The sequence below is a fragment of the Coloeus monedula genome (genome assembly GCF_965178545.1).
Source record: "Coloeus monedula genome assembly, chromosome: 3".
In the NCBI taxonomy this organism is placed as follows: domain Eukaryota; kingdom Metazoa; phylum Chordata; class Aves; order Passeriformes; family Corvidae; genus Coloeus; species Coloeus monedula.
Window position 1 is genome coordinate 53,728,920 of NC_138783.1, and position 27,885 is coordinate 53,756,804.

Below are 27,885 nucleotides of genomic sequence, written 5' to 3' on the forward strand. Positions count from 1 at the left end.
CGCGCAACTTAAAGTAATTTTGGGTTTTTTTCTCTTTTTTCTGCTGAGGGAGAAACTAAGATGGAACATAGGCAAGCTAAACCCAGCCTTTCCCAGTCTGAGAGAGACCTATACCCTTCTCCCAGGTAACAAGTGATAGGACCAGAGGAAATGGCCTCAAGTTGTGCCAGGAGAGATTTAGATTGGATATGAGGGAAAATTTCTTCACTGAAAGAGCGGTCAGGCATTGCAACAGGCATCCCAGGGAAGTGGTGGAGTCACTGTCCCTGGAAATATTCAAAAGGTGTGTGCATGTGGCAGTTAAGGGATATGGTTTAGTGGTGAAAACAGTGGTGTTACATGAATGGCTAGACTTAATGAATTTAGAGGTCTTTCCCAATGTAAATGATTCCATAAGATTCTCTGTGAATCACCAGATGTTGTCAAGTCATTTTAATTTTTGTTCCCAGAACAGGTATTAATCAAATAATCTTGCTGTTTGCTGGTTTTGTTCATAATTTATTTTGAGCTTGCTGTAGTAGTATTATTGTCAATATATTTACATCTAAAAATTTTAATAAAGGAAAGGATGACTATGGAAAGGATGCATAATTCAACAGTTCTCAAACTGCTTTTTACAGGTAACATGCTGTGGTAATATTTCTGGGAGGACTAAAATCTGATCATCTGTTTTCTTTGCCCTCCCTGTAGCATGCCTTTTGTACTAATTTCCTGCAAATATTTGTACATTGGTTTTTTGGTATAAATATTGACAGTAAGAAAATATCAAAGTCTTGAATGACGAAAATGCCTCCTCAATTTTAAATTCACTCAAGTATTCAGCATCAATTGTTTGCACTTTCATGCAACCAGCTAAAAAACCCTCACCATATGCGTTATTCTAGCAACAATGACAAATCAATGCTGTTCAGTGATGACTATCAGAAAAATGATGAAAACTGCCCACAGCTTGAGCTTTGTGCTTTCTAGATGGGAAATGATTCACTAATCAGGGCAGATGGCTGAGGGTGCTGGACAGTGGATACTTCAGTATCTCACTGTCTACCAGTACAAAGTCCACAAGGTAGGAAATGTCAGTGGCGCTCATCATGTATGATGCACAAAACATGACTGTTTTACACAATAAAATCTACTGGCTATTCCTGTGCCACACCTTAAATAACACGTGCTTTCCCAGGGTACTTTGTGCACCTTGTACACACAGACACAAAAAATAATTATATGAAAGCACTTTTCAGTAATTAGAAAGGAATATGTTCCCACAAGCCAGACCTGGGGCATTATTCCCTCCTGCTGTGTGTAGAGGTAACGTGATTCCTGCTCTTTCTTCCAGAAGCCAACCGATCCTGCAGATCCTCTCCCACGCATGCCACTCCTGCAGGGCTGCAATGACTCACTCAGATCACCAGCTTCTCAATGCTCAGAGTACTTGTTTCATCTTCTTCATTTGAGCCAAAATACCCAGGGAGGTCGATCATCTGCTGCTCTGCCTCCGTTAAGCCAAAAGTAGAATTGTCATAAAAGGCAAACTCGGGGTCCAAGGGGAAACTCTGGCACTTGTCCCTTCGGTACTGGGCAGGGCTTACACTTGGGCCTCTCTGGGAATTATTTTTGCCATTTGGGCCTGTTTCTTTCCGCCACACGCCTCTGGGGTTAGGCGAAGGGCCCCTCTTACTTCGGCTGGGCTCAGGCTTCTCAGCTGCCTTCTCCTGACTGGCAGGCTGGCGGTCAGTGATCAGGTCCAGCTTCCTCACCGGGGGACCTGCCCTGTGGTGGGGCTTTGTGCCATGTGGTTCACACCCCAGCACAGTGCCGTGGGGCTGATCCAGCTTTTCACAAGCTGGATTAGTGTTTCTTGATTTTGGCCGTGTCCTGTCCTCCAGACCCTGGTCCCACGTCCTGGTCCTGGAGTTGTAGAGAGGAGTCTGTCGGGGTGTGAGAGTGGACATGCTTCTCTCTCTGAAAGGCCTGGCCTTTTTAGTTTCATGGAAACTGGCTGTTCTTCTGAACTGCGAGTTTCTGTGACAGCCCCTCTCAGGCAAGTCCACTCTGTTATCCTGGTGCTTGAAATGACCTCTTCTTACCAAGGTTTGGGTAGGGCTCATTGCAGGATTGGCCTGAGAGAATGGAAAATCCAGCCTAGGGTGAGAGCCTTCCCCCAGGAACTTAGGCTGACTGGCTGGCTGGTCCAGAAATGGAGATTTGATTCGAAATTTGTTTGCTGCTCCTTCCTCTTGGTTTTCCCCACTCAGGGGAAGCATCGTGGTGGCACCAAGAACCGTGTCCGTGAGGGGATTCTGAGAGACATGGTACACCTTAGTGGTCTCTGTCAGGCCTTTCTTCTTCATCTCTTTCAGCTGTTGCTGTGCCAGGCGGTAGCTGAAAATTGGAGGGATTATTTTTTGGGCACTTGGCTGAAAGTTTTCACTTCCAGAGGCATCATCTTCTTGGGCAAATTGGAGGCTTCGCCTGTAGGTTAGGGGGATGTTAACAGGGGCATCCCCTCCTTCAGCAAAGCTCTCCCGTTGCTTGTTGCCTTGGCAAATGTTCTCCTCATCAGAGTTTTTCCGGAAGCCAGGGGAATGGACGGAGTTTCGTCGGACAGCGCTGCTGCATTTCTGAGCTCTGCAGAGCTTCCTCCAGAGGGTGATGAGAACAGTGGCAAAAATGATGAACAAGCATAGGGAGATACCTGTGATGGTAACTATATTATTGGCTTTCTGGTCCTCTCCTGGCTGGACAGAAGGTGGGGTGGGAGGCTGGATAGCTGTAAGAAAGAGCACACACATCTGTCAGAGTTGCACCGGCAGCACCTTTTTGGTATGTGAGGACGGGTACTTTATTACAAAGGAAAATAAGCCATCAACAAAGTACAGGAAGTTGTCTGCCATTAAAATTTTGGAGATGACTTACTACTTGATGCCTTCAAATTGGCACAAACATCTACTTACTTTAAATCAAGGCTCCCACAGACCTTTTTAATGTAATCATTATTTTTTCTCGCTCTGAGATTTCCATAAGGTATTCCGAAGTACCTGTAAAATGGGGGAGCTCTATTTGCCCTTCTTCATGAAGTAAATTCAGATTCCCTGGTGAAAAGTGACATAAAGGGGGTAAAAATAATTCAACCCAGGCTAGTACTTCAGGTATCACTTTAAAATTATTTTTAGGAGAGCTTAAGTGGGTGTGAGAATTGAAATGAGTTGGAAGACAGAGGCAGTACCAGGAGAGGCAATGTAACTTTTCTAAGCAGTCCTCTGAGGATGCTTCTACCACTGTCTGGTGCCACAGCCTCAGAGGACAAAACCTTCCCATGCCACAAGCAGCTTTCAACTGAAAGTGCCACTGCTCTGATGTCCCTAGCATTCTACTACTGACACCCTTCTGTTGTGGACTGGAGATGGGACTTAAACAGGGAAGAATACTCTGCAAACCCTTCTTCACTCAGAGGATAATTAGCCACTGGGACATGCGCCGCAGGGAAACATCATGGCCAGAATTCATGGACTGTCTGGGAGATGCTCTCAGTCATAGAGTTTAGCTTTAGCAGTCCTGGGGGAACAGGGAGTTGGACTCAATGATCCTTATGGGCCACTTCCAATTTGAGATATTCTATGATTCTAATCTTTAATGTGAACATCTCAGAGCTGTCCTACTTAAACCTCTCGCTTGCCCATTCCCCCACATTACAGATGGCTGAACCAATGACAGATTGGTAATTCTTTTTTTGAATGAGGTCTCAAGCATTTCAGGGGCAATCTTGAGCAGAATACAGCATGGTTGAAAGTGGACTAATTGGTCCCATAGCTAATTTTAGTATCTGTTAGCACTGCCCAACATCTTTTGATCAGACATCAGCTCCATAAGGCCATGAAAATGTTGTTGGAGGACAAGGCTTGTTAGTTGCAGTTGACAAGAGCTGGCCATGAAGTTGTGAGCTCAGATGAAACCACAAAACAACCCTGCCCTAGTCTCTAGTTTTATCCAGAATCCAAAGCCTTCCATCAGAGTGACAGACAGACAGCTGTAAGACTTGGCAGGTGCTCCTGCCTGCACCACAGTGAGTGTCCAGGAATAGGAAATGTGGCTACAGAGTAACAAGAACTGGACACCACATACTTCCCATAATTCAGAAGAACACACACTCAACAGCAAGCTGGTAGTTCAGTTGTTAGGTGGGCAGGATGCACAAATCCACTGATGAACACAGGCCAGAAGGTCTCAGGCTGCTACAAAACAGATGTGCAGGGTGCTGGGTTGGGCAGGAGATCCACTTCCCTGATTCAGGGCTACCTAACAACCCCAAGTTCTCTAAAAAATCCTGTAGTGGATTAACTTTGGTCTTTGTGTCACTCTGAGAGCTTGAAACCAGCTTAAAGAACAAGATCACTGCCTGGTGAATCTTATAGGAGGTTCTCTAAAACTTGCATTCAGTCCAACGCCCCTGTGCCAGAACCTGAAACACTGTTCTGGACGCCCATGCAGGGCGTGAACAAGCTGACCTCAAGGGAGAAGGCAGGACCAGCATTTGCTCTGTTCAGCACCACTGCAGCAGAGCAATTCATTCATTTCTCATCTTTCTCTCAGCCGTGTTCGCTTATGGATATTTTCCAAATTCTCCATTCTCTATTTTTAATGCACACTGTGCTGCATTGTTTGGGGTACACAGCTAACAGCAAGGAACTGCGAGCTTCCAAACAGGACTGAGTCCCTATGATAGTTCGCTTCTCCCTGCACCTTACTGGCTCCTGCACTGCGTGCAGGCCTTGCTCATTCAGCCATTTGCTCCATCTGCTGGACTAATGACTGCAGAGTTATGCTGGAAACAAAACCTGTGCTTCTGAAAGCTGCAGACAGCCGGGGTGGGAAGGGTGAGGGTGACACTCCCAGCTTGAGATCAGCCAGTGAACGAACACCGTAAAGTCACAGTGTCAAATCACTTCTCGAGCAAGCTGAGATTCAGTGGGATGAAATCACGTAGGTGATTCTGTAAAGGAAGCTGCCCCATGTGGGAGCAGGAGGATTAGAAGCCATGTGCAAAACAGAAACAAGGTATTTTCTCCAGATGATCCCACAGCAATGGGTGCAGATGCAGGCTTCCTATGCATCTGTGCTCTCTATGTATTAACCTTCCTTATTAACCCAGAGGTCTCACTGGAATCTGGGGATTGTCCAGACCTGCTGAGTCCAACCAGACTGCCACAGGTGTGTGCACAGTGTATGCACAGGATGGTTGGAAACCATCATACACCTTTTACAGCTGCACACTTGCAGGGGAAGAGTGACCCCTCCAAGAAGCACCAGAGGCCTGCCACCTCCATGCATGTACAGCAAGGTGCACACAAAAATCATGTGTCCAGCATGTGCTCTGCACGAAGGGACCCCCCTCCAGGGAGCTCTCTGCACCAGGACTGCTCTGAGCTCCAGAGGTGGGGAGTGGAACTGGCTGTCAGGGAGACAAACCAAATTATACACTTACACACAAACCTCTCCAGTAGACAAACAGGAGGCACGGGATAGCACAGCTCAACAGTGGCTTTGGGAAAACACTAACAACCCCACTGCGTTTTGGTGGTGGCATTACTGCCCACAGCAGCCTCAGAGAGTCTGGCACAGAGAAGACAACTAGAGCAGGGCTGGTTTAAGCTGGGGGCCAAAGCATAGGAGTTGTTCCTCTCTGCTTTCACTCACAGCTTTACAAAATAAGCAAACCCACATGGCCAGCATTTTCAAGTCATTAAAAACATTAGACTTGTTAAGACATTCCCAGTGTTTCATGAGCACTGACAACATGCAATACCTGGCTTGATGGAATATAATTGTCAGTATTTTCCCTTTACCCAAACTTTTGTTAAATGCAACCCATTTCCTGCAGTGTTCCACAACACACTTCAGTCCTGCCTATATACTTCTGAGGCCTTCATCCTCAGACACCTTGAAGCTGGTTCAAGTCAACATTTCCATTAAAAACGTAGTCCTCCCCTTTTCTTGCTCCAGCTGCACATTCTCTACCCCTGCTGTCCTTTCCTTTTCAGTGGCACAAGCACTGCAGTAGCCATGTGCTAAACAACTCCCCACATCCCCAAATGTCCATTTTTTAGCTGCCTTCATTTCAGTTCTCCACACTGCACTTCTGCAAGCAGAAAGAAGTGCCTGCAAGCAGCCAAAGCAAGGAATACAGCTTTGTTCACTTTGTAACAGCTTAAAATACGGTTAGCATATAATATGGTTAAATTATAGTCTGAGATCCTAGGAGCCTGCACAGTTCCTGGGCATCTTTCCTTCCCCATCCTGCCCCCTGTGGTGCCTGTGGGACACAAAGGCACTGGAGCTTGTAGATCAGCTTTCTGGTCTCTGTGGTCCCTTGGCATCAGCACACTCCTTTTCAGCAGGGAGTCTGCAAGAAGCAAAAGTTATGCACAGACTGAGCACCAGCACTCCACTAAACAGGGCACTTCTCATGCCCCTCAGTGATGGCTGTCAGCACCTGACTATGATGCTGGCACAGCCTCATCCAGCCTCACTGGGGGCCATGTGGCTGCTGCAACCTATCTATCATCTTACAGAAGGCTCAGGTCTTGTATCTGCACTCACTTGCCACCTGCAAGCAGTGGCCAGCCTGCCCTGTCACGAGCCAGCAGCAGCAGCAAGCTGGAGCAGGGGGGGACCTGGCACTGCCAACTCAAAAACCTCACAGAATGGGAACCTCACACCGCATGTCCCAGCTGGAACCAGCACTCTTTCTTAACAGATTTTAACTTTTTAATAGGTTTCCACTGGAGTATTTGGCTTTCACTACTGAACCTGTTCTGCTAGTCCCAAGATCTCTCTTCAGGACTTCTCCATTCCCTGGCTATGCTGAAGATTTTAAAACAGCTTCCATTGCACGCATGGCATTCAGAAATATTATGTATGCCCTGGAGCCCTCTCTCCAGTGTCCCACAGATCAAATGCACAGCGGGTTCTGCCCTAATCCATCAACCAGATCAATATGACTGAAAGAGAGATGGGATGTTTGCACTTTACACTTTGCTTTTGCCAGGGCAGTCACACGACCAGGGGAAGAGGACAGCAGAGCTACATACACACACACTCCTCCAGCGAGCACAGGGAAGTCTCCTTGGGCGATCCAGCGCAGCCTGGTTTTGCTGGCGAGGCGGTGAGGCACTCTCGGAAGCGCTCCCGGATGCCGTCCCCACAGGTGACACTGCACGGGCTCCAGGGCTGCCACCAGCTCCACGTTTCTACAAACACACAACCCACAGCAATGAGGAACGTGTCTGCCTCCTTACCTTTAAAGACACAGCCATTTGTCTTCTCCTTATTAAGAAAAACAGCAATAAATAACCAAACAATGTAAACGGCAAGACCAAAAGTGCAAGCAGCGTCCAGGGAGGAGCCAAAGCTTCCATTTGTTGTTTTCCTTTTTTCACCCCAGTGTCAGCCTGCAACACAGTGGTCAGTCAACTGGCAGGCAAGTTCTGCCTGGAACAACAGCAAAAGGAAATGAATCCACAGATCTTTGAAGTGGGCTGGTAATTTATATATTAATCTAATTCCTGCCTGACAAACAGGGCATTTATGGCAGGATAACTTGACTGACTTAAGTACAGTTACTGCTGATTTATATGACTGTGACAGGATGTTAAGCCTACAAGGCCTAATGAAATGGCAACATTGATTTACTCTTTATTTTCTTCTCAGCACACAAGCATGTTATTCAGTCATTCATTTGACAGCTTACAGGTCTCTATTGTTTTATTGCTTATGGTTAGGCAATTAACTTGAGATGAAATTTTGCATGTTCATTTATTTATTTTAAGTGGAGGCAGACTCAGGTTCTAGCACTACATTATAATTTTTTAACGTGTAAAAAAATCCCTCTTTTTCTTAGACAACATCCTCATCCAGTGATCTCCACATTCAAGCTTTACAGCAGTGAGAACTCAGAGACAGAAAGACGGGACCATTTCTGCCCACATCTGACTGCTGTGACACTGAAGCAGTGACACAACTTTAAATTCCAAACTAATGCATGAGTTCAGGTGCAATCTTAAAGGATAAAACCCCTGGAGACACTCCTATGGGTCAGTTGACTTTGACAGAAAGAAGAACAATAGACTACTTAACTCCATTTCACTGCTCACAGATAAAGAACAACAACAGCTAAATATTTTTTTTTTTAAGTGTATCAGGTTTGTTAAACATTGCTCTTTAAAATAATTTATGGTGTTGCTAGTGCCAACACAAGCCATGATTTTTAATTTTACTACTGCTGCTAGCATGGCCTGAGCCCTTAACCAAGTTATGATGTCAAAGGACTACACAGTGTTGCATGACTGAAAATGGTTTTATGATTTCATGTTTTATTGGTTGCTGTATTATTCCTAGTGTGTTATTATTTTTAAATGTCTCTAACAAGAATAAATACAGCTGTGTTTCAATAAACATGAAATTGTAACTGCTTCGGGCCTTGTCCTACAAATTTTCGTGAGCATGTCAGCATTAACGTGAGCAGCTTAAGAGGACCAGTGGGGCTGCCCTCCCAGTGTAGGTCCTCACCTGCACTGCAGGATGGCACCTCACAGTTTGAGCTTACACTTGTGCTGTCAGCCATAGCTGCAGAGCGTGTGTGGGCACACTCTCACACACACTTGTGTGCCTGCATGTCCCAGGACATCTGCCTGGCCTAACGCAGAGGAGAGATGGGCATGGCAAAACACCCTGGTGCTGCTGCGGTTCTAAGCCCACACAACACCAAGCGACCACCCCAGCTGTTTGTCACTGACTCCACCACAACACTGCAACATCCAAGATCCCAAGCTGTATTTCACTTTGTGCTCTTCTTTCACCTCTCTGCTTTCACCCCTCTGTCTCTGGAGCTGAGCCCAAAGGCAGGCTGGGCTTTCACACTCCTCCTTCAGTTTGCAGCCGTCTCTGTTCCCAGTGAAGTGCAAAATGGAGCAAGTGTATGGTGTCAGGGCAAAAGAGAATCAGAGGAGGATGCCAAGAAGCAGGTAACTGAGGAAGTTTATTGGGATAAGGAGTCCCACAAAGGTACAGACCATGGACAGTTTGCAAAATCACATCAGCTAGCAAGCAAAGCTGTTACTGAGGGCAGGAGGAAAAAATGTTCATGATCAATAGTCAGTAAAGGGCTCATCTATGCCTCCTCAAACAAACTTCACGGTATCATAGTATTTGGGATCTCACAACACTTTTTCTTCTTATCAGTATCATGAAGGACTCCAGCAGTGTCCCTCACCGCTGGTAGAGGGGTTAGTTGAGGACCTACCTCCTTGTAGACTACTTTGTGTGAGCAGCTTGGTGAGTTCCTGTCATAATTTCCAGTGTGTGAGCTAACTTGTTTTCCTCTCTTCACATTTCCTGCTCGTTTAAACTTCTGTTAATTAGAGTCAGATGCAGAGCCAGATTCAGAAAGGTTCTGGTTGCCTCCAGTGCTAACACTGGTGAGAGTGGAGGGTGCTCAACAGTCTCCACATTGATGCCTGTGGGTTTCAACATACAAGAACATTCAGGATGAGTAATTTTCTAACACTGACGTCAAACCTAGGATGTGCCCATTGCTCCAGGACACTTTTCACTGACTTGGACTTTGGCTAAAGGCATGGAGTTCCTTAGCAAAAACACTTGCATCCATAGCTTTGGGGCTAAGAAATGTGCCTTAAGCAGCAGGAGAGCAAGAAATGCTCCAGCGCCCATGAAAGATGGGAAATTTAAACTCCTGCTCCTTGCTCTGCAATCCCCTGCAATTACCAGAATACAAAAGAAAATGAAGCACAATTTATTCTCCCCCAAGGAAACAAAATGATTAACCTCCATTTAAGACAAACAGATTGAAAGTGCCAGGGGAAAAACCAGAAGGTATGCACTGCAAACTAGCTTTAATAAGCGTGAGGTTTTTTCATATACAATTGAGGAATCAATTATCAACATGAAGACATCTAACTGATAAGTTAGTTTGAAATAGCTGACAGTTGGCAGATCTGCCAACATGAAAGATAAATGCAATTAACTGTGTTAATTATTACTCTGCATAAATTTCTCCCCTCAGATTTCTCCGTTCACAAGATTTTGTGCATGTAGTGCTGTCCATCAGCACAGTCAGCAAGGGACACTCAGAACAGTCCTTCCAGCCTGACACATGTGATAGTCCTGAGCACTTCAATCAGGCCAGTGGTATGGGACAAAATCACTAATTACTAACAGGTTCGTGCAACTATCTATGCTAGCCTAGGGGATTGCAGGATATTTTTGGAAGCTGAGATCAGTTTTTAGGTCCTGAGAATGCATTTACACACATCATATTGGTGTTTAGACAAGACCTTGGAAAACAACCTCTCACCCTTCTGTGGAAATGAAGCCTGGGTGCACTTAACAATTTGGACAATGAAAGGACAAGGAACCCTTTAAAGAAAGAAATCCTAGACTCTGCCTGGGAAAATTAATCTTTTCCCCACAAACAGGCATTGTTAAGAAATGGGGAGGCACAGCCGAAAAAGAATTTTTTCCAGAAGCTAAGAGTCTGTAAGTGAGTCTGTAAAATCTGATTTATTCCTAATGTGTGCAGATGAAGCATTTACTGACACAGGAGAAGTGGATGGGGTACAAACCAGCCCCTGTACAAACACCCAGATCCCCTGCATATGCCTGTTTCTAAACAAACAACCCAGATACAAATTCAGGCAACAGAGCTAATTGGTTCCCAGATTTTCCTACCAACAAGCAGATCTGATTCACACAGTCTTAGTCAGGAAGCAAAAGTTTGACAGAAATTGTACACCCCTGCCTGACCTCTAGATGCTCTATTTACTCCTCTCCTCCCTTACTGACCACTTTTCTCTTCAGAAGGTCTTCCCATACCTTCCTCTTTCCCTTTTCAGGCAACACCTGCATTTCTTATGCCCTGCCAACAACCCAATAGCTTTTTTCCACAGATAGCAAAAGTCAGATGAACAAAATTCATTTGTGCTGGAGGCAAGTGCAAGAGACTTCACTGTAAGTCACACCGAAGTTGAAATTGGGCTCCAGCGTGTAACTAAGAACTGAAAAAGAAAGTTAATTAACACCAGAAATATGAAAAAAATATGCCTTTTTCTATGGTTTAGCAATACTCATTAATATTATCAGTCTTGTCCTGAATGTTTCAAGCGGGATACAGGCTAGGACATGGGACATCCTTCTAAGGAGTGCAGAAGTCTCACTGCTGGGGACACTTAAATCCCAGATGAGCAAAGCACAAGATAAAGCATGGAAAAGAATGAGCCTTTGATGCATCTGTTGCTCGGTAAGATGATCTAACAGAGTTTCCTACCTCAAGCATCCCAATAATCCAGTCAAACACTGGGGAAAAAAATGAGCTGCATGTTCCTGTGTGAAACAGTGAAGAACCCACCAAGATGAATGAAGTGACTCACATCTCACTGTTAATTTTTTTCATGGGTTCTCCAGTTAGGGTCCACAGAAAGCTGCACAAGTGCTGTCTCACAATTAATGGATGTATTCCCCACCTTTCATAGATATATTCACAGTCTTGGATAGCACAAGTTTCTTGTGACACTTACTCTGAAGTTGATAGCCTGGGCTGGAAGAGCTGCTGCCTTAGCTCACTCAGGGCCACCGGGAGCTTCCTCCTTCCTACTCCATGCAAAAGTCAGATTCCTGTTCCAAAGGCTGTACTATACTTGGCCAGGATGAGGAATAAAGAGCAGGACTGACAAAGCATCAGGGAATATAACTCACGTCTAATATACGGAAAATAGATGTGACAAAATCATCTTTTATCTCACCGTCTGTGGTTTGGATGAAGATCATTTTAATGATTTAGGAACTCTGATCTTTTACAAAACAATATCTCTGCTTCATAACAATAGAGCATATGCTAAATGAAGTAAGAACTGGCTGAGTGACAGACTGGATATGCAACTGTCAACAGAAAACCATCACTGAGTGAGAATGCATTTGAAGAGATTCCAAAGGGATTAGTGTAAGGCCCAGTGCTTCCCTAGTTGACATGAAAATAAATATAAAACCATTACTGAGAAAATATGTCACCCTGTAATGACATAAGCAGATAGTGCAGTTATATGGAGCAACATAGGGTACTTGCTAAGTTAGGATAATTCAAGCAAAATAGATCCTAAATCAGCAAAGTAAAAAATAAAGGAAGAAGGAATGTAAATTGCACCTGCAGGATGGTAGACTATGTACTGAAACACCTCAAGAGGAGTTTACAGGGCAAAAGTTATAGAAAATTGCATAATGCAATCAGTGGAATGAAAGCAGAGGTAGGGGTAAGGAGAATGCTACTGCTCAAGCAGCATCAGTGAGACAGATGTCTGAACACAGCACACAAAGCTGCTACCCTGGCTGTCAAATAAAAATTACTGTTCAAAATAACAGAAAGGGAGCCAAACAGAATCAGTAAATTAATCAAATCCTGAAGAAAATACCTTCCAATTAAAGACTCAAATCTCTTCAGTTTATTTAAAAGAACAGAGAGAAAATCTGGTAGAGGTGAGATGACCTGGATGTGTAAATGTCTTCATGAGGCAAAGACAGTGGATAGGAAACAGCCATCAGAGAGCAGCAGAGTAAAATCCAGTCACCAGAGGATGAAACTAGATTAGCTTTAGTTATGAAACACAAAGTTTCCCTTTTCAAAAGAATAAATACATCAGAGCATAGTACTGAGAGAAACTACCAGAAAAGTCTGTTTTGTGGTGCCTTCAGCAGAAGACTGGATAACTTTGTGGAGGGTAAGTGGCAGTCAGATGCAAAGACTAGCTGCGGGGCTCAACACCAGGGTAACTGAATGAAAAATGATAGCCCATGCTGCACAGGAGCCCAGACCAGAGGATTTATCACCTCTCCCTGCCTTAAACTTCAGGAAGTCCAAAGCAGAAATTAGGAGACTTGAGGAGAGGCGCCTGTTGTGCAGCAGTTGCGTGTTTTACACAAACAGCTATCGGGGTCTGGACGTAAGCAGGGCACCTCACAGTGCCCTGCAGCAGGGTGAGGAGGCTCAGAGGAGCACCTTCTGAAAGAGCCAGAAGGCTGAAGGCCATCACAGGCAGTGCAGGTTTGCTCTGTCTGTCGTGGCTTCAGGCTGATGTGCCCCTCCCAGAACACCCTGCTCCTTTCAAACGCTGCCTGCAGGCTTTGAAGTCTCACAGATGCAGGCACAAAGTCAGATGTGCTGCAGTCTAATTAATTTCAGGTTGACATTTTATTTACGGCTATATGGTGTGGTTTTGCTTTCATCAGCTTTGTAGATATGATACTCTCAACTTGGCAGCTATTGACTTAACTCTGCTCTTCAAAAGGCATAGCCTGATTCTTTCGAATGCAGTTGTAAGGATGGTTCTCCTGAGGAACCCAGGGAAACAGAGCAGATTGCAGGGAACCACTGCTTAACGTAGATCGTTTCAATTAAAAGAGTTAAATATTGGGCACAGAATCATATCTATATCTTATGCTAGTATTTATCTGTCAGGGTAATTATCTAAGTCATATCAGTGTAACATACCACCCAGGTATAGATGACAAACTAGAATTCTCTCTTCCTTTTTCCTTGAGAATTATCTCCATTAAGAAAATAATATGCTTTCATTTTTAGATAGATTTTCTTATCCCAAAGGAAGAGAGGAAGTGCCAACAGAGAAGGCAGATGGGAAGTTAAGATGAAGAGAACTATGCACTGGGTTTGGCATGTGTTGAAAATAGAGGTCATTTTTAGTACAGAGAGTTAATTAAATAGCTAAAAGTTTTAGAATTTGTGAAATAGTGCAAAGTAAGACCACATGATGCTGTATCTGGGACTGTGTGCTCTGGAGCATGTCCTACACTCCTGGTCTCCTCATGATCCCTCTCAGATACCTGCTCATGAAGCACAATGACCATTTTTTGGCTAGACTGCCTGCACTTTCTTTTCAAGGGAACCAAGGTGTGGAGGTGAGGAAAATGATGCATATCTTAAACCTTTCAATCCAAACTCTTTGAAGTGTGCAGTTAGAAAAGACTAGTTCATTACCTACAGACACAAGCCTTCTCCAAATGAGAACATTTACCTTTCAGGGTGTAGGCAATGCAACCTAACCCAACACAGTCCCAATTCCCTCGTGCACATATGGCCCATTCCTCTCTGTGGTTGCCTTCCACAAATGAGTGATGAGAAGGATATTTGGCTCACCTGCTTTGTCTGCCATGCAACAGAGATTTGTAGACTGTCAAAGCATGGACTGCCATTTCTAACGCTACAGCTGCATAATATATACATGGTTTTGGCTTCTGCCAGCTCATGGTCCAAAGGATTATACGGACCACAGGCTGTCCCCAGTTGCCAGTTTGTATGATTCTTTCCTGTAAGAAAGGTTTGGCTATATGAATGTGAACCATGATCTGCCAGATGGCCTCATGGGTCAGAAAATGCACCCTGGTCTGTTCTAAGCAGCCAAAACAAGTCTTGAAAGGCTGTTTAAAAAAAACGCCACCTGTCCAAGTGACACAGCTGTGCCTTTCACTGTAGCCAAATCCTGACTCATCTCACCAAAGTTTGTGCATCTAACAGGTAGGGCTCTAAACTTCTACTGCAAATGGGTAGAGAAAAAGACACCTGGGTAAGGATTCAGCCCCTGTATGTTCAACACACATGAATCACCCTTCCAAGATGCCTCTCGACTAAAAAGGTAGACAACTACTTAATGTTGGGCCCCCGGCTTTTAGACATTTAGATGTAGGTATGACTAATCCTACCTTTAGAGTTTCCAGGGGGCCAGATCTACTGCAGTGGCTTCTTACCTCACTGAGAGGGAAAAGTTCCATTTTCAGCCAGACTAGACAGATACATCATTCAGAATGCCCAAAGTGGTTTTGGTTGGTACCTAGTGTTAACTTAGTGCAGCCTTAAGCTACCACAGTGGCACTTACTAACAAGTGTCCTTGTGGTATTCCTCTATAAACAGTCTATCTTGTTCCTACCTGCATTTGACATTACAACTATTCTGTCTGGTGCAGCAGACCATGTTGGCTGGGAAGGGTGCTGATTTTGGCTAAAAGAGGAGAAACATCAGTACAAACCCATATTCCTTTGGATCATCATACACTCCTTAACTCTTGCTGGAAAATAGCTTCGGTTTGAGAAACTGAGGAGGTCAAAGCAGTATTTGTTCTTCCCCACATCAAACAAAGTGCAGTTAAATTCTGTCCTGTTGTCTCCTGGGTGAAGGGTGTTTTCATACAGCCAAGTTGTTCTTTGACTCGAATGCTTGAGAGGCTCTTTATAAACAACAATTTTTCCACTGATAGAAGTGCACGGTGGAGAGATTACGAAGACCTGAACCAAAGTTTTGCATGTGGCTTCTGCTGCCACAACCAGTCTGTATCCAAATTTGTGGAGGAGATCTACAGGTCCTGTGGAGGCAATGATGGAATGTGTTTCTAATGATTTCAGTAACACAGTGATGTATACTTCTTGACCAACAGGTGGGCAATCAAACTCTACCCACTGGGACCTAGACAGGGGGATTCCTTTGCTAGTTCTAATGCCCATAGTCTCATCAGAGCTTATTCTTCTGAATTCATAAAGGGCGCTGGTGAATATCACATCCAGTGAAATCACAGTCTTGTTCATGGCACACAACTGCCCATTTGTAAAAAGTCCAACCTGAAGGGAGCTCCCAAGCACCTCTGAACTCCTGTTCAAATCAATGTGAAATACAGGCCATTCCACACGGAGGGTGGACACGCTCCTTCTGCTCCACTGGGCAGCACTGCTGTTGTCACTGGGAGAGACCATTCTGAACAAGAAGTCACCAGCACTCCTGAAATGGAAACACTCAAACACCACCGTCCCCTGGGACTGATTTGCTGGAAGCTGTTTTCTTGCAATTATCTCACTGGTGCTGGCATCCAGTAAAAGGATGGACACATGCTCTGTTGTCACATTACCACCACTGTAGTACTGATATTCCACAGACACTGTGTCATTGCTGAAGGCTACATGATCTGGGTGCTCTAACAGGAGATACTCCACTTCGCCGAGAACTGAAAGGAAAAGTTTCACAACAGTATTAAGGAACAGACAAGTGATTGTTCCTATGGAAGAAAACAAATATTTTAAAACTGGATATTAGAAGTGGTTCTCAATCTTTTTCAAGCGAATCAGTTCACAAAAAAAGAACAGGTCCTAGCAATAGCAGTTAGAGCTCAACAGCTCTGTTCTGTGCAGGGATGTGATACGGAGCAGCTCAAAATCTGCCACAGTAACATGTTCAGGAAGGTAAAAACCAGAATTTTAAAGCAAATAACAAACCACCCAAAAGATTAACAGAAAACTTAATTTATCAGAATAGATTCTCAAACTTTTCAACTTATTTCACTTACAGATTTTTAAACTCCACAGAGGCCAGCTGTTTTTCAGCTTCAGCTGTAATTTAGCAAAAAAAGGACAGTGGTTTCTTACACAGACAGATGAAAAATGTCCCCCAAGTTAAACAGAATAGGAAGTCTCATGATGCTTTTTGAAGCCTCTTCTCTTGCTCTGTCTTATGAATCTTTCATTTTGCTCATTTGCATCACAGACACTTGAGTGAAAGAGCTGAAAATAACAGTGATGGTGACTGCAGCACTTTTCTTGTCTCAGATGTGGTGCAACATGTCTAAATGACATCATTTCATTATAAATGGCGCAGTCTTTTCAAATTCACTTCTTGCATGACCATGTTTGTGCAAGTTGCCAAATTATCCTGAGACATGCTATAACTAGTGATGATATCTAAAGCAATAAATTGGGAAAATCACATTTTCATTCTTAGCTCAGCTACCTTCTCTGTGTTGCTTGAACCTTAAGGATTTCAGACACAGGAAGGTTATCTGAAAAATGGGAACTACATACATCTATTCCAGGTACAGAATGTGCTGTGAGACATCTTTATTTAATTGTCTGGGGAAAGTCTTCTGAATCTTGGATGGAAGGTGCCACGGAAGTGTAAAACTTCAGTTAAAGCAATCCTTTCATAAGTAGTATCAACTAACAATACTTTGACTTGTTAAATCTGTTACACATGTCTTAAGATTACCTCAAAGAAAGCTTTGCTGGAAAAACACTGCAACTGCCAAAGCAAGCACTCAGCAGTCAGGAGTAGCAGGACTCATCTCACATAGTATTAGACGCCTACTACTCTAACTCAAATTGAAGCTTAGTCACCTTGGATTCACTTTCCTCTCAGCAGGGAAAATTTTCAGGAAGAAATTAATCTGACTGGCTATAGACATTTACATCTGGGTGGGGTGCAGTGCGCACTAGAAAAAAAAGAGCCTGTTACTTGCCACCAGCTATAACATGTCCTTAAAATAACCAGCTCCAACCACATACATGAAGTCTGAATAAAGGTGGCATGCACAGCCTTACACACATAAATCATGCATATACTCTACATGTATGTACTATAACTGAAGCCTTTCATTTGCATTTCCACAAGGCGCTGCTGCATTTGGCAGATGGATGGTGCTCATTACCAGAGGGTTCTTTTGTTCTCATTCTTCTATGGGTGGTCCTATGTATTATTGACTGCACACCATCCAAAACCCGTCCGGATAACACAGAATTATTCATTTCCCCCATGGACTCTTCTATTGTGCTCTTATTGTAGTGTATTAGTGCATTAGAAATATTAATGAGTTTATCCTTCTAAAATCCCTGAAAAATGAGAGGATGTTACTATTCTCGTTTAGTGTGTTAGGAACCAAGGCACAGGTGTGAAGGTAAAAACTGTCAAGTATCAACTAATTGTGGCGCCCTGTGAAAGCCAGGACTGGATTTTAAATACAATGGTCCTTCAGACATCCAAAGCAGGATCCTGGTCATTGCAGCTGTGGTGAGCACATGGCACTGCAGCAAACCTGATCTCAACTTGGACACCCAGAGAGTAAGAAACAGACCTTAAACACCTGTGAAAGATATGTCTCTGAACTGCCCATCAACACATTCTCCTTGCTCTTCATGTTTTGGCTCTGTCACGTGCTCCTGCCCATATTTTACAGCCCTGTTTCTACCACCATCTACTTTCAGTATCTCTTGGGTACTAGCCTAACTCCATTACTGTTACCACAATCTCCTGCCCCCATCTCTTTACCTTATAGCTCTTTTATCTCCTGCTGTTCCTTGGGCCTGCAATTAAGTCCAGCATTTTCCCACCTTCCTTGCTCAGTGCTAGCATGACATCAGGGAGCACAGGACAATCAACTCTTCTGTCCAATAATGTGGGGGAATTCTTGCCCTGGGCTGGAGCATGCACAGTGTTGTATGGGGCTGGCAAGAGAGGCCAGCGGGAGTTGGGGCACACTTGACCTTTCAGAGAATCTCATCACTAATTCATCTGCAAGGATTTAGATCTGGACCAGACCTAGGCAACTCTTTATAAGGACAGCAGAAAGCATGTCCCAGGCCACTGTGAGCACTCTAACAAAGATGAAGTTACCACAGCTGTGTTAAGAGTTTGCCAGTGAAATGGTTGTGAGTTGCTGGGGTTTTGTTTCTTTGATAGTGGGCAAAACGATGCATTTCTCTACATGGGAATTGGCTAGATTCAACATAGCTGAAACATTAAAGGAAAAGGAAATCAGACCAGGGCAAAAACCCAGCATGAAAAATTTCAATTTTAAGCTTTAAACTTGCAACAAAAACATTCAAGCAATAGTAATGAAAAGCATTTATGTTTGTACCTACTGCTTTATTGTCTGTACTCTCTTTCACTACTGTCTTGATCCTCTTGCACTGTTTCTTATTTGGAATGGCTGAGACAAGGAGTAACACCACTCTGTATGTGGGAGGAAGGACAGGAGAGAGGGCAGGGGACTGCTGTGTAGTTTCCATCAACCCTAAGTGCAGACCACTTAGGAAGTGAGGAAAGTGAGCATTACTGGAGGATGCTGTTACAGCACTGCACAGCTCAGGCTAGTGCACCCCAGTTCACAGCATCCTTTCCCCCAGTTTGGTAAATAAGAACTTTGCACTTTTGAACAGCCCACATAGCAGTTTTTCACAATGCCCTGAAAGACACCAGTCAGAAGGAGCCAGCTTCCACTGCAAGCTCCTTCAGCTGCCCTCCAGCCTACTACATGCCCATGACTCTGCCACGTGCCAAAATGTGGTCCCAATTGTTTGGACAGCCAGTCAGGGGGCATCTTTCAATGCATCTGTATTATTTTCATTGTCATTACAATGGCCTCCCATTGAAAGAAGTCTGGCTGTGGTACCAACAACCTGCCAGAGGAGTCTTTGTACGAATCCCCACTTAAAAAGATCAAAAGAAAAGTCCTTGTTTTCACTGAAGAGCAAGAATTACTTAAGGGTGATATTCAGGTGGTTATTTATTTTTAAGTGTTTTCAAGCCAATTGGGGTTGCACTGTTGGCTTGTCAGCCATCGGTAACACAGAGCTAAGTAGAACAAAAACATCAGTAAAACTGGTAACAAATGAGAATACTCTTTAGTTGGACGTTAGGGCTTTTTTTAGAACTTCAGTAATTTTCCAGAGCATACTGGATCACTTAAAAAATAGTCGTGGCCTGAAACAGAGAACTATATGAGTGAAATAGTTATCTAACATCTACATACATGGTAATATTCAAAGATGTGCATATGCAGAACTGTTTGGAAGCAATTTTCTCGATTATGGACTGCCCTTTAACTGGAAATAAGGCAAAAGTTGATGCACCTAAAGTTTGCAGCAGAGGTTTACCTCATTAACTGCACCTTGTAATTACTTGCTGTACCACGCTCTATAAAGTTCATGAATAATAGCTTTTACCTCTGAGTCAACCAGCTGTGAATGTCTACAGGACTGGCTCACCAAGAACCAGTGGATATTGCAATCCTTCATCTCACTTCTTGGTTCCCATGAATTTAATACTTACCTTCATTGTATTACCCACTCAGTGCAGTGTTTCTATCTGGGCTGATTAACTGTCTTATTAAAAGAAGAAAGGGCACTAAAAGCCGTAGAAAAGAGCCTTTACTTCTACTGGAACGAAGTTCATCTAAAAGAGAGCAATTTTAGGTTCTCTACATCTTTTAGTGATCCCTTGTTGTGGAGCACACACAGAGGAATGAGTGGCATACTTACTATTCAGTCATTACTTATAATCAGATTTTTCTCACTTATATAAGGACAGCAAACTGCATATGTTTTTGTCCATTTCTCTCCATTCTATGACATCTTCAGCTGCTTGGTGCATGAACTACATTCTACAGCCCATTCCATACGTGGGGATTAACCACCCCTTTTCCCACGTTTTCCACATTGTACTCACTTCTGCAGTGCACAGCTTAACCCTTCAGCATGGTTTGACAACGTACTGCAGCCATCAGAACAAGGCCTGCTTTTAAACTAGGAATGTAATTTTCTAAAACATATGTATTATGTTTAGGAATTAAGAGTCCCATCTTCAGAATTTCTAATTCACTCTGCAATAAGAAATTAATTTGCAAATCTACTTCCTACTTGGTACATTCTTGTAAAGGAGAAGACACCATGCATATGATGTTCCTCAGCTTGTAGATATCTTGCAGTTTTCTGACTTGAAATTAGGATGTCTAACTTCCCTCCTTGGCAGCTGATGGTGAGAAGGAGGTGCTTTCTCATTCTACATATCACAGTTGCAGATGGGTAAGAGCTGCTTTCAATATGTACTGATTTGTGCATGGACTACTCAAACAGGACTGATTGTCTCTGACTACCTGCCTAACAGTCAGAGGAAAGAACACCTCTGTTGTGCTCAAATGTTCTCCAGGAGTCAGCTTAGATCCATCATGTGGGGGCTCACTCAGCCATAGGAGGTTGGCTGTAGATGCTTGCATCTCAGCCAACCATCCAGGTTCCTTTCCTAGTAATGGAGAGAAACAGGTAGTTTCGTGGCATAGTTCCACCCATCCTGCTATGGATACCTACAATAGGCCCATCTTCCATGATGTTCATCAAATATTACTAAATATAAGTCTTACAGGAGAGCAGAGTTCTAGTTACTACTACACAGCCAGTCCCCTGATGCCCATGGACATTTGTTCATTTATCTTGTTTATTTCTCTGAGCAAATTTACAGCAGGAAAGGGTCCTGCCACTCTGACCTAAAGGGGCAGTTTATGCAAGTTGCATTTTCCACCTAACTATTGCATAAGATCTAGACTAAATTCTCTGCCTATCAGTGGTAGCTTCTGTAGCATTTCATTTCCACAGATCATCTGGAAACATCACCATCCAAAAGCACCTTGTGAATGCACATCAGTCTTTTCCCTTGACAGCTGTAATACTCACCGTAGTCACAGAGCACTACTAACAATAGATTTGAAAAATCTTTCAACATCTGTTTCATTCTGACCAGTGAGATCCTGGGTCCTTTTACTCCTCATGTCCTTTTTCAGCTCCAAAGTGCCAGCACGTTTTCCAAGAACACCTGAAAGTTAAAAAATTACAGCTGTGTCAACTTTGCTTCATAAAATACAAGAAGAAAGGCATCCCATTAATAAGTTAAAAAAAATTATTAATCAACTAAAAAGTAACATTTCTTTCCCACTTACTTAACAATTACTAACACTGTATCAATGCATCTGGATAAGCACAACTGCAATTCACTGTCCAATAATTTTCTGTCCTGAAATGCAACTCCTGAGCCAGAATAACAAAGACAGGCAACAGCAATTTTATCTCTGCACTGCAGGAACTGCTGCTGTGCGTGTCTTATATTATGACCAAGGCTCACAATAGCAAAATAATGAGCATTTCATACAAAATATAACTCTGAGCTCAGCACATACTGATACTGGAGATTTATTGCTGCTACACAATTCATATAGTTTGTCAGCTTCTTTCAAGTATGAAAGCAGCTCAGTAGCAAGTTACTTTTTTGGTCATTGAACTCCTCTGTTATTCAGGTCTAGTAATATACTTAAGTGATCTGATCAGATTTATAAAAGATCTATAACTGTCTTTTATGTCATTCAGACTGATCATATGGAGAAGGTGCTAACTTCCATTTTTTCCTCCATAATTTTTAAAGTTTACATTCACTACAGCCTTGTCTAAGCCAATAGAAACAGACTTCTTTTGGCAAGTTTCCCAGTTTTATGTCCATGTGGTTTAAACTAGTCTTTATGAGTCTCGTAACAATTAGATAAAATAGGTTGGAAGCACAATGATGGCAGCAAAGCCAAAGAGCTTCCTTCAGAAACATAAGTAGGAGGGAATCTAATAAGAGAAATTCTACTCAGATGCCATTTCAAAGTATAAGAATTGCTCTTCCATGTTTCACAGGAGCACCTGTAGGTCAGTGTCACTGTGCTCACCATCACACAAACATGCAAGAAAGGTCTTGATCCCTGAAGTTTACAACCTAATTTTATGACAGAAATCTGGCTCTGGAGCAGGCAGACGTTAGGAACGAGTAAAACTGTGGAGGATAATGGTAAAACATAGGAACCAAGTATGGCAAAGATCATGCATGTCTTTAGGAACCACAAAGGACGTATTTCAACAATTACACTGCTCAGCTTGTTGAAGTAAGAGGCAGCAGACTTGTTACTTGAAAGCTTTTTGAACTGCTCTCTGTGCCAAGTGGCTGGAGAGAATAATTTCTAAGAAAAGACTAGCAGCACAGCCTTGCTCAGTAAAATCCCATTACAATAATAGCTGCACATATCTGAAAGGAATAATCATCATCTGGCCCAGGAACTTGACAGGGCTCCAGAAAACATTAGATAGGGACAGTGATACCGCCACCACCCTCAATTTCACTTGATACGCTGTAAATTACAGGAAGACAAACCTAATGCCTCAGGAGACGGGCGGCTGCTAAGGGAGGGCGGTGGGGAGCCAGCCTGCCTCCAGAGAGAGCCGCTCCCTAACTCCCCCGGCTGCCGGCAGCAAGCGCAGCATCACAGCAGGAACATCATTCCTTGCCTGTATCGTTATTGATCACTAGTCAGTTAATCGAAACAAAGAATCAAAGCAGTCCAAAGGAGGAAAAGCAGGTTTTGTTTTAAGAACAATAATTGTGATAGATGTCTTGGCCTCTAGCGTTAACTGCTCAGAGAAAACAGATGATACGTGGCATTGCTGTAAACTGCCCTGAAATAAAGTGGGGGAAAATTGCTTTGTGGGCCACTATCGTGATTGGGCTGGATGACTTTAATGGGTTCTTTCCATTCCTAGCTTTCTTAGCTGCAGAGTCTTCAAATGGCTTTTACAAATACTTCTTTCAGAAAGTCACACACTGATAGATGAAATTCAAATAATCCTAATCTCAGTCTAATGAGCGACACACTGCACAGAGGAAATATAGATACACAAGGGAGAATAAACCTCAGGAAAAAAGAAAAAAGCCTGTGTAGGAGAGCACTCCTGAGGTAGTTGTCTTACATCTTAATTTGCACATCAGCCCAACCAAGGAAAAAGCAGCATGGTTTAAGAGACAGGACGCCAGCGGGAGGCACAGGGACCAGACCTGACTTCTGTTCCTATTCCTGCCACTGCCAGACATAATGTCAGCAGACTGCAGCATTAATCTGCTCCCCTCCTTTCCACCCCATCTTTCACACTCTGTATTTACAGTAAAGACTTTTCAGGACAGAGACTCTTTCTAACCAAGCCCATGAATGGAGCCCAGCACCAGAGCCCTTGGGTGTTTTGGTAACACCAATCATTCATCACACCAAAACCTCCTTCCCTCTCACCTTCCTTCTGTGTTATCTTGGCTCGCTTGGGAAAAGATTCCGGCGTGCAGTGCGGGTAACACCCAGGCTAGAACTGCAGTATTTGAAACTGTACCAAAACTAACTTCCAGTTAGTAAGATCAGGTACCTCTGGAAGCCTAGCCCGGAGCTACTTCACCCTCTGCATGCCTCTGCAGCAACTGGATTGCAGCAGGAGCCCTCCCATCTCACACAAATACAGCTACTTCAGGCTATCAGCTGCAGTACAGCCCTACCTTCGAACAAAGCCCCAATTAAAGCGCTCCATGAAGCCTCCCTGAGCTTTTGCACCTTTGCTAGCTGAATTCCAACAGCACCTCTAAATGCAAGAATTGACAGCCCATTTCTGGTGTAGTATTGCCCCCGTACCCCCCTTTTCTGCACAGGTTTGTTCCTCTCCCCTCCTTCACTCTTCCTTCCTTTTGCCTCATCTCAGTTTTGGACAGGCCTTACACTGTCCTCTAAGCTCAGTTCAGAATTTTCCCCTCTACTCTCTCTGTCTTCTCTAAGCCAATTTCTTTCCAGATTTCTTCTCACTTTTAGGTCGTCTTCCAAACTCTCCATATATTTGCCCCTTGCTCAGTTATTTTTCCACTTTTCACACTCATATAAAATTTTGCTTTTTGAAGCAGACAGTATATTTAAATGGTTTCTATTTTATTCAGATCTTCTACCTCAAGTTCATTAACTTAATGAGATGAAAAATGATGGAATGGAGATGGCTATCAGACTTCAAATAATTGGCTTTTTTAATTTATTGCTCTCGTGGACAAGCATGAACTGAGGCTCTATTGTGTGAAATGTAGCAGAAGCACAGCAACATAAAAAGATGCTTTCTTCTTCCAAGAGACAGTGTAATGGGCTGATTGGAAGTGGAATACTTCCTTTCCAAAGGGATGGAATGACAAATGAGGAGAGCATAAGCCATAAAGGGCTTTGGAAGTGAAGACCAAGAGGCTTGTGTACAATGCAAATGACACGGGAAAACTTCGAGTCCCTGCTGTGCAGCAGATTTCCTGTGCAATCTTGGTCACATCTCTTAGTTTTCCTGTGGCATAGCTCTCCTCTGGAGATAGTACCTCACTATCTGGTATGGGGGCTACAAGAATAAATCCTCACCAGCTGTGAGGTTTGCAGGTACCACAGTGTCATGAACCACATAAGAGCCAAACATGAAATCTGAAATTGTACTTACAATATTTTTTGCAAATAAGTAACAGAATAGGCTATAATACTACGAGAATCACATATATTAATCTATTCAAAAAAGGTCCCTATTTCCCTACATCAATAAGACCATAAAGTATATTGGGATCATTTTGGTTTTACAAAAAAACCCTAAAATAAACCAAAGTAACTAAACCAACAAAAACCTCCAAGCCAACTGGATTTATAACTCCTAGTACATTTTGCAGCAGTATCCAAGGCTGCAGTGCAGACATGACATTTCATACACCAGCCACCTCTTCTGAGAGCTGTCACCTGCTGATTTAGCAGCTACCACCTTCACCAACTGCAACAGCGCAGCATTCAGTGCCTACTCCCCCTTCAATAAGGGGGATGAGAGGCAAATCAGCCTTGTAGTTAAGAAAGGGCCATCAGGAATTAACCAGACACTCCATGACCAAGCACTGAGTTTAATGAGAACACAAACCCACAGCACTCAAAACCTCTGTGCTCTGGAGCCTCATTCACACAAAGGGAAGTGCCACTGAGGGGTCCTGTATTTCGCCTACCCACAAGTACCCTCAGTCCTCCTCTTTGCAAATCCCCACCAAGAGCGGAGCCCTCCCCTGCCCTAGCTCCATCCTCCTTCAGTAACAGGCCTGTTCTTGCCCATCTCTTCTCTGAGCACAACCCTCCTGTCTCCTCATGCCCCCAAACCTACAGCTCCAGGTGAAGGTGGACCCAGCCATGGCACAGAACCCCCCGTGACTTAGGGCACACGTGAGAGCAAGGTGAGAGAGAAGGGCTTGCGGAAGGAGTAAGTGTGTGTGGGGCTGGTATGGTGTCAGGCTGAGGAGTGATCCTCTTGGAACCAACCTGCCCCTGCCCCAAGCACTGCCTCAGGCAGCAGCACCTACCCCAAGCACTCTGATGGACACAGCAACCAGCCAGAGTCTGGATATTTATCGGAATTTAAAGCAAAATGCTGATAGAATCAGAGAGAGAGAAAAAAATCCCTTATACCTGTTCACTAGTAAACATTTTCCAGTTGTATTTGCAACCCAAAATCTGCACAATTCTGGCTATGAGTGAGAAGCTGACGGCAAAATAGGCTACAGACAGAAAAGCCTGAAAAATCCCTAAATCCTCCCTACATTTCACAAGCAGCACTAACAGCAAAAAGAAATGTGTATCTGCAACATTTCTTCAAATTTAAGGTATTTTATCTGTATGTTGGAAAAGAGATTAATTATTTTCAACCATCGTACATTAGGCAGCTATTGCAGTGTTACCACCTGCTGGGAATTTCAGAACTTCCCATATAATCCCTCCACTTTGACATTAAAGAGAGAACACCTCAGGTATGCATCACATTTTATCAAAATCTAATCAATACTGACCAGCCAGAGTGGTCAGGGCCAAAAATATGTCACTTCTTGGAAGATAACTGAGTTTAGCCAGGAAAGTGTCTGTGTGATGTCTGCCACAGCAGGGGGCTGGAGCTGACATTCTCAAAGGCATATTTCATTCTTATTTACACATCCAACAATTTTACATTGTTATCAGATAATGACTTTATTAAAACTATGCATCTAAATTCACTAGGCTGAAACTGACAGCACCAGATCCTCCGTGTGCAAGAAAAAAACAATAATCAGCTGGTAAAGCCTGTTTTCATTAATATTTGGGATCAGATCTCAAAAAATCCTGGGATTTCTCAGCTTCTTTTGATATTAACATAGCAATTCAAGAGCAAGCTGGCCAGCAACATCTGTCCTTTGAAACCAAAGGGCTTACAGAAGACTAAATATACAGATGATATTTACTTTGGAAAATGTACAGTGAAAATAAGTTTATTAACCATAGAGAGATTTGGGAAGGTGTTCGAGCAATAATAAATAAAGAATGCAAAGAATTAAATACATCAGATGAGACTTTATGGCATAAGGGAAGGAATGCAGTCATTTATTCTTTCCTTCCCCCTTCAGAGTTTTTTTAAAAAAAATATATATACTATCCACTGTTCCTGGAATTCCCCTTTTGGTGGAGTTTATAATGAAGATCACAATACGGAGAACATATATGGCACAGCTGATACAATCAGAAGTTTGTTAGAGAAGCAGGTCTGAAATACCATAAAGTATTAGTACTAAAAAGAGAATTGGGAGGCTTTCTCCTACGCTTTACCCTGGGTTTGCCGTGTACTCACACGGTTTTGTCTGGTCCAGCGACTGATATAAAGTAGAAATCACCAAACATACTAAAAAACCACTAAAATTATTCCTAGCTATCAAGGACTCGGATGACGAACCCGGGCAGTCGCTCCCCGTGCCGATGCTCCCGGCACTTCGGGAGCGCTGGAGCACCGGCGCTCCGGGCGGGACGGCCCCCGTCTCCGAGGCAGAAGCGACCACAGGGAATACCTGGGCAGGGGCAAACCCGAGACCTGCCGTCACACGGGTGTTTCAAATCACCTCCGTCACGGCGATCACGGCGCGGTCCCGCGGCACCGCTCGCTCCGACCGACGGCTCTCCCCGCCCGCGCCCGCCGGCTCCGCGCCGACAGCCGCCACCCGGCCGGCCCCGAGCCCGGGGCTGCCCGGGCTCCTCACCGCCCCACTCCTCGGCATCCAGCGACCCGCCCGCGCCCCGGGACCCCCGGGCTGGGCTCCCCCTCCGCCCGGCCCGCGCTCACCTCCACGCCGCGGGCGCAGCAGCCGGCGGGTCGGGGACAGAGCGCGGTCCTTCCCGTGGAGGAGACGCCGCCGGGGTTGCCCGGGGCTGCGGGCGGGCGCTCACTGCCCGGCGGCGGCGGCAGGAGGGTTAAATGGCGGCTGCGGGCGGCTGTCAGCGGGCGCGGGGCGGCGGCGGGCGCCGAGCGAGGGCAGCCCGCGCCCCTGGCGGCGAGGCGCTCCCGGCCCGGCCCAGCCCGGCCCAGCCCTGCCCCGCCGA

At 44.2% G+C, this 27,885-nt stretch overlaps 1 protein-coding gene across 1 annotated transcript; it reads right to left on the reverse strand.

Annotated features, from left to right (window-relative positions):
- Nucleotides 1-29: 29 nt before the first annotated feature.
- THSD1 (thrombospondin type 1 domain containing 1) lies at nt 30-27,702 on the reverse strand. Its single transcript, XM_082278117.1, has 5 exons — nt 27,629-27,702; nt 21,335-21,473; nt 15,100-16,065; nt 7,086-7,244; nt 30-2,767 (listed from the first exon to the last, which is right to left on the reverse strand). Exons 2-5 carry the CDS (start codon nt 21,390-21,392, stop codon nt 1,398-1,400), a joined length of 2,553 nt encoding a protein of 850 aa, XP_082134243.1. The 5' UTR covers nt 21,393-21,473; nt 27,629-27,702; the 3' UTR covers nt 30-1,397.
- Between the last annotated feature and the right edge of the window lie 183 nt (nt 27,703-27,885).

What these genes read in the sequence shown, in the direction of transcription:
- THSD1 (XM_082278117.1), bottom strand. Translation starts at nt 21,392, where the DNA reads ATGAAACAGATGTTGAAAGATTTTTCAAATCTATTGTTAGTAGTGCTC. An exon ending in GATGATCCAAAGGAATATGG is followed by an intron (nt 7,245 to 15,099) that starts GTTTGTACTGAT and finishes GTGTGTTTGTAG; the next exon opens with AAACGTGGAGCTGGTGGCAG. An exon ending in CTCGCTGGAGGAGTGTGTGT is followed by an intron (nt 2,768 to 7,085) that starts GTATGTAGCTCT and finishes TCTTTCTTACAG; the next exon opens with CTATCCAGCCTCCCACCCCA.